At 40.6% G+C, this 7,561-nt stretch overlaps 1 protein-coding gene across 1 annotated transcript; it reads right to left on the bottom strand.

Moving 5' to 3' along the window:
* Nucleotides 1-3,979: 3,979 nt before the first annotated feature.
* Nucleotides 3,980-4,390, bottom strand: LOC118915180 (cytochrome c oxidase assembly protein COX14). Its single transcript, XM_036890686.1, has one exon. The coding sequence runs from the start codon at nucleotides 4,380-4,382 to the stop codon at nucleotides 4,209-4,211; it is 174 nt and encodes a 57-aa protein (XP_036746581.1). The 5' UTR covers nucleotides 4,383-4,390; the 3' UTR covers nucleotides 3,980-4,208.
* Nucleotides 4,391-7,561: the final 3,171 nt, after the last annotated feature.

The following is a 7,561-nucleotide window of genomic DNA, read 5'->3' as shown; positions in this document are numbered from 1 at the left end:
GCTGATACCCTGCTCTTTACTCAATGGTACGCAGGGAGTTGGGGGTGGGAAAGGGTAAGCTGAGGGCTGGAGGACAACAGCCACTGGGTGAGCTGTTAACGGTTTATACTATTGTTTACTCTTCTGTGATTAAAAGTTCTTCAGCCCTCCTCTGCTATCTCAGTCTCTTTAGTGACTCTATCTCCAGTTCTCTGAATCCATAAGCTAATTAAGAATTTTTTCAGGTCTGATCCTAGAGGCTGTTGGACACCAAATTTTTCCTTTCTGTGCATGCTGGTACGAGTGCCTACATTTTAGGGCCTTATTTTTAAGAAAAAATAAACATGTATAGTGGTTACAAGAAAAAACACTGGGCAGATAAAAAACACGTATATTGCCAAACCAACAAAGGCTTTGGTTGAAGAGCTAAGACCCCTTTAGTTAGATACTGGTACTTCCTATTTTATTGAATACAGAGACTGTCAGCTAGCATTTTAAGATTGCAAAGAATGAGCCTGAGCAGATGTTTTCTCTTCTAGTTGTTTTCTCTTTTTTAGCCCATGGAGAAACAGCCTTCCATATCCAGAGTTTCTCTAATTTGAGGTTTTGGCAAAACTGACAATTGTGTATTCATCTCTCAGAATCTCTCAGAACAGTTTTCCATTTAGTGAACATTCAGATTATCAAAATATTTCCAGATGTTCTTATGTACATTAAGGCATATGGAGTGCTTCATTGTCAGGGAGATAGATGAAAACTGAAAGAAACAGATTACTGTTTTAAGAATCAGATACTCACTTGACATTCATTGACATTGGGATATTAACCCTACCAAAATTTACCTTACTGAGTGGCTGGATGTGATTCCCACTCATCTGACACCAAATGCAGTGGTGTATTTTTTCCCTACATATATGTATAACACTAACAATATTATACACAGGAGTAATAACAGTATAACTTTATTTGGGTACCCAAACCCAGTTCCTTTCTGTGCATGCTGGTATGAGTACCCACATTTTAGGGCACAAGGAATTGAAAACTAGACCAGAAGACAAAACAGTTGATGGAATTACTGAAGGGGCAAGGGGAACAGAACATAAGGACTTGGGTTTTAATGCTGACAACAGGAGATAAGACTATGGCCCCATGCAGAAATCCTAGAACTAAGACCTCTAGTTAAAGCTGGGACCCTGAAAGAGCAACAGCCTTGTGAAAGGGAATAAACTATCAAAAATTAGCCCTGTTGGCAAAAAAAGCAGTAACATTTGAATGCTTGGGCTTGTGGTTTCAGGTGACTTGAGAATCTCCTCAAAATTCTGGGCTCACACTTCATGTGAATTTGAGATCCTAAGTATATACTTCCTGTATAGTCTGGAAAACGTCATCACACCCACCCCCATACCTGGGTAAGAACTTGCATGAAAACTTAGATCAGTTATCCCTGGGACTGCTCTGGAGAGACGTGCATGATGACACAGACAATGTGGGATTTATATCACTATCACTCTCCGAAATAAAAAAAGCTACAGATTATCTCAGTCAAACCTGTAACACATGTAACAAAATACTAGTATTCAGAATATATATAATTAAAGAAACAACAAAGACAACCCAATAGTTAGAAAAAAAGGTTGCGGGAACAAAGGATATGAACAAGCAATTCCTAGAGAATAAATATGCTAATGGTAATAAATCAATCAAAAGGTGCTCAGCTTTCCTGGAAATCGGTGTGTATATTAAAAAGAAACCACACCAACAGAATGGGGAAATGTTGGTGACAGTGAAATTGACTACTTTGGAAAAGCAATTTAACAATTGTTAATAAAGCTAAGTATTAGTAATAATTACTCTTGGAGAAACTAGCACATAGGCCCAAGAAAACATACCAGGATACTTACTACACTGCTATTTATGAGAGGGAAAAAGTAGAAATGACCCAATGATCTTTCACTAGAGGAACTGAATAAATTGATTTACTCATGCAAACAGATTATATAGCAATTAAAATGAATGTTTTCCTGTCAATATAGATACACTAGCCTGAACCAATAGGATATTTACATAGCTATGTTCCTTTACTAAAAGATTAATTGTAAGGAATTGGCTTGCATGTCTATGGAGGCCAAGAAATACCAGGATCTGTAGTCAGCAGGCTGATGACCTAGGAGAGCTAATAGTATAGTTCCAATCTGAGTCCAAAGGCAAGGGAAGACCAATGTCCTAGTTTGAAGACAGTCAAGTGTAGAGAAGGAATTTTCTCTTGCTCCACTTTTTTTTGTTTTATTCAGGTTGTCAATGGATTGGATGAGGCCCAAACACACTGGGGAGGCCCATCTGCTTTATTCAGTCTGCTTCAAATGTTAATCTCATTCAGAAACACCCTCACAGATGCAGCAGGAATACTGTTTAACCAAGTATCTGGGCACTCAGCCCAATTAACTTGACACATGAAATTAACCTGCACAACAGATACCAAAAACAAAGTTGAGTGAAAAAGGCAAGTTGCAAAAGAATATGTCCCATTTAACGCAATTAACCCAAAAATAATATTAAGGGTACTTATATAATAAAAGTACAGGTACAGCAACTGAAGAATGGATAATGTTTATATGCACACCTCATTTTATTGTACTTCAAGGATACTGTTTTTTCTTTTTAACAAATTTAAGGTTTGTGGCAACCGATTTGAGCAAGTCTATTGGTACCGTTTTTCCAACAGCTTTTCCTCACTTCGTGTCTCTGTGATACTGTTAATTAGCAGTATTTCAAGCTCTTTCATTATTATGTTATGACCCATGATCACTCATCTTCAATGTTACTATTTTAATTGGGGACACCACAAACATGCCCACATAAGACAATGAACTTAAGTCAATAAATGTGTTTATTCTGCTCCGCACCCTGGCCATTCTATCTCCCTCCCTCTCCTAGGGACTCCCTCCTGGAGACACAAAATGGAAATTAAGCCAATTAATAACCCCCCAGTGACCTCTTAGTGTTCAAGTGAAAAGAAGAGTCCCATGTCTCTCATTTAAATCAAAAGCTAGAAATGATGAAGCTTAGTGAGGAAGGTTATGTCAAAAGATAAGACGGCCAACAGCTAGGCTTCTTTTGCCAAACAACCAAGTTGGGAATGCAAAAGAAATGTTCTCTAAAGGAAATGAGAAGTGCTATTCCAGTGAATGCATGAGTGATAAGAAAGTGAACCAGCCTTGCTGATAGAAAATTTTAGCGGTCTGGATAGATCAAACCAGCTACATCATTCCCTTCAGCCAAACCCCAGTCCAGCACAAGACACTATTCAACTCTGAAGGCTGAGAGAGGTGAGGAGGCTGCAGAAGAAAAGTTTGAAGCTAGCAGAGGTTGGTTCATGAGATTTAAGGAAAGAAGCCATCTACATAACATAAAGTGCCAGGTGAAGCAAGTGCTGACAGAGAAGCCACAGCAAGTTATCCAGAAGATCCAGTTAAGACAACGAAGTTAGCTACACCAAACAACAGATTTTCAACGTAGACAAAACTATCTTCTATTGGAAGAAGATGCTGTCTTGGACTTCCATTGCTGGAGAAGTCAATGTCTGGTTTTGCTTTAAAGCTTGAAGGACAGGCCAACTCTCTTGTGAGGGGCTAATGCAGTGCTGACTGAATTGAAGCCCATGCTCATTTACCATTTCAGAAATCCCAGGGCCCTAAGGATTATGTTGCATCTATCTTCCTATGCTCTATAAATGGAACAACAAAGCCTGGGCGATAGCACATCTGTTTATAACATGGTTTACTAAACATTTTAAGCCCATTGTTAAAACCTACTGCTCAGAAAAAAGATTCCTTTCAAAACATAGCTCACTGACAACACACCTGGTCACCCAAGAGCTCTGACGGTGAGGTATGAGATGCGTGTTTTTCATGCCCACGAACACAGCATTCATCCTGCAGCCCATGGATCAAGGACTCTTTTTGACTTTTACCATTTAAGTAAACAAAAACACCAAGACACAGACATGGCAAACTATTTATTGTCTGTAGGTGTGCCTAACCCTCCCCATTCCTGTTAACAATTCAATAACCTCCCCAAACTGGCAGAATCAGAGAAAACATGGGCATTTTTCCCCAGCATGATTTGAAAATAATGAGGCCCTATTAACTTGACTTGGAAATCATTGTAGGTGAGGTCTTCACACAGCACGTCTCAGGCCTCACTGCTCAAGGAAAGAAAGTCCCCCAGTTCTACAGGACTCCTGATGTCTTCTGTTCTTCTGCAGCCTGGCGCTGGGAGCTGCGCCACTGGAAATAGTGGTAGACTCGGGCACTGCAGAGGTATCCCCCATACACAGTGAGAAGCATCATGGAGGCAGAGAAGGTCTTATAGCCAATGTCAGCTAGCTGCTTGGCAGTTGGCATGTTGTCCCCTACAAAGACAGATGAGATTAAGACCTGAGGATGGGGCCTCATCTGTGCAGCCCACTTCCTTAAGGCCATTCCTTAACTTCTGCATTCTGCTTAATCTGTCTGCATTCTATTCTGAATGACCCCTACATGTATGCAGGCTCCTAAACTGGAAGGTACTGTTTGGGAACTCTAAGATTCAAAGCAGCAAATAAAGTCTGCATACAAAATACAGAAACACAGCTGGAATCAGGTACATCTGAATGTCATCACAGCTAACGCCTGGCCCTCCATGTTTGTGGTGAGAAGTGACTGGCATGGACCACCCAGAAATGTCCTTAATTGGTACATTAAAGCACATGTGAGTTGTTCTGGCTAGTAGGGCATTAACAGAGGTAGCCAGGGATTAAGCATTAGCAGTGAATTATTCTCTAGAAGGAACAAATGGGAATCTTTTAGGCAATATTAAATTTGTTTTCCCATAAAAGCAATCTTATTCATGGTGGTTCGGTTCCCAGGTTAGCCCTCAAGCATCCGTTTAAGCCATAATATATCCGAAATAGTGCCAAGAGTACATTTATATTACTTCAATTATACTTAACCTTCTACAGCATTAATTCTAAGTTCCAAATATATCACCAAAGAAACTATCCCAAGGGCTAAGAAGAAAGTCTCCAGCAAATTGTTAATTCACATTTGCACAGGTAAATTACTTCTAACTTAACTGTTCCCTGGATATTCTGAACTAGGGAACACAAGAAAGTTTAGCATGGGAATCTCCCAACCTGAACAAAATGTCCTTCAATTTGTGGCTATGAATATGTTATTTGGCCCATCTCTGTTGAGGGGTTTGAAATTAAAAGACTGAAATTAGTAAGAATAAGTTTCTTAAAAGTCATGAACTTGGAAGAAGAAAACCTCATGATTAGCTATTTAGGGGGTTGGGAGTAGGGTGAGACACAGAAGTGCTTCTCAGAGTGAGTCTTAAGAGCATTGCCTTTGAGCGAGTCCTGAGGGTGGACATGAAGCTGAGCTGAAGCACAGCTTCTTTAAATTATAATTCCAAGTGACTATGGAAAGTGACATGAAATAGGTGAGAGGAAGAAAACCAAATGGCACTGGTTCAAGATGCAAAAGGGCTGTGTTCAGGTTATCTGAGGTTTGAAAGGACCCCAAGCTGTGAGACGGTAAAGAAAACACACACACACACAGCAGGACACTAACTTAGTCAACAAGCTCCCAGCAAAGAAACCTGCAACCTTCAATCCCCCGCCCCCACCTCATTCTCTCTCCTGTCCGCCATTGCACTGGCCAGATGCCAACCAGCTATAGCGCCACCTCCTTGAGAGGCTAAAGGAGGCTCATCAACCAACAAACAAGCAGGTTGGTACAGCTTGGCTAGAAGAGTGACAGAAGACCTACTAACAGACATCACTTTGGTGTGTAGAGCCTCACTTCCTTCTCTTGTCTAATTCAACCTGAGATTTCTCTATTTTCTAATCAACTTTTCACAGGCCCTGAGCTAAGGCAGGGCAGTTTAAAAGGAGAGCACATATGCATAAGTTATTTTGGAAGTGGAAAAAGATTAACTGAATTGATTAGGGCAAAGCTGAAAATATCTCCAAGGTAGCAAGTTAGGAAACTTCGTGGATTGGGATACTGATAATAGATATAAGAAGTGAGAAGAAACACACATTTGTCACTGTGTGTATGGGGATGGTGGGGGCAGTAAGTGTCAGTAAAGATCATGAGCTGGATTTTGGACATTTAAAAGTAAGATGTTCAACATCACATTCATGTGAGGATGTCTACCAAGCAGATGGATATTCAAATCTGGACCGATCCCAGGAGAGAGGCTAGGTTACAGATAGAGATCAAAGTAGTGAATGACACCAAAGCAGAAGGTAAGAACAGAGAGAGGCCAAGGGAGTGCCAATTTGAAGCAGGAAAACAAAGAAGGCAGGTAGGAAACAGCAATAATGTCTGGGGGTGCTTTTTCATTTAACTAGCCCTCCCCCCACTTCCTGGTTAAAAAATCACTGCGGGACTCACAAACTCCAATAACGGACTAGCAGTTACCAAGAGGGAGCGGTGAGGGAGTGAGAAGGGGATTGAGGGGTATTATATTAGTACACATGGTGTGGGGGGCATCATGGGGAAGACAGTGTAGCTCAGAGAAGACAAGTAGTGACTCTGTGGCATCTTACACTGATGGACAGTGACTGACTGCAATGGGGTATGGGAGGGGTGACTCGATAATATGGGTGAATGTTGTAACCACATTGTTTTTCATGTGAAACCTTCCTAAGAATGTATATCAATGATACCTTAATAAAAATATATAATGATAGTACTGGATTATAATCGCCTATAGTTTTGAACATATGTATCAAGAGCAAATAAGAGCTCACAAGAAAAAATCCAAAGTCCAATTCCCCTTGGGTTTGGTGGAAAAAAAAATTCACTGCTGTATCAAGTCACTGCCACTGATAGAGCTGTGCTATATCTTTCAAGTGTGTTGGGCGAAAATGAACATTGGGAATGACTACTGCAAAGTTAACTGCAATGAAGACTGGTCAGATGGGCTCCCTGGATGGGAACGGGTGACTAGGTCACTGGTAAACCTAATGTAGAAGTCCATTTTGTGGAATGAATTGGAACAGGCATTAAGTAAAAACAGATTCTTAGTCAAGGCCCCAGCAGGTCCATGAACTCCACTCACAAGGTTCATGTGCCTGTGCACTTTTCTGGGACACAAAGATTTTTAAAGGATCATAACCCTCTCACCCCAAAGATAAGAATCGATATTCCTGTGATGTGCTTGTTAAAGGGTATGGGAATAATAGGATAGCAGCTAGAGAAGGTAACAAAATCAAGGAAATTCTAGTTTTGTTTTGCTTATTGATAAGGAAGGTTTGAATATGTTTTAGAAGGGAAGAAACTAGTGGCTAAACTGAAGATAAAAGAAGTGAGGTGGTGGGATGTAGTAAGATCCAGGAAGGCCCAGGATAAGATGAAATTAGAAGCCAAGGTAGAAGGATTAACCTTGGAGATGGAAGGAAACTTTTGAAGTTAGCAGAACCTCTCATCCGAGGAACACCATTTTCTCAATAAAGCTCAAAGCTGGGTCTGTTGTGGGGTGAGGGTTGACTAAAGGCTTCAGGACAACAGAAGAGTGAGAGGAACCATTATAA

The sequence above is a fragment of the Manis pentadactyla genome, chromosome 10 (assembly GCF_030020395.1).
Source record: "Manis pentadactyla isolate mManPen7 chromosome 10, mManPen7.hap1, whole genome shotgun sequence".
NCBI lineage: Eukaryota > Metazoa > Chordata > Mammalia > Pholidota > Manidae > Manis > Manis pentadactyla.
Note: the sequence above shows the minus strand (reverse complement) of the source record. Positions and strands in the feature narration are given on the sequence as shown.

Bases quoted from the DNA above. Each gene is read 5' to 3' on its own strand.
- LOC118915180 (XM_036890686.1), bottom strand. From the start codon at position 4,382: ATGCCAACTGCCAAGCAGCTAGCTGACATTGGCTATAAGACCTTCTCT.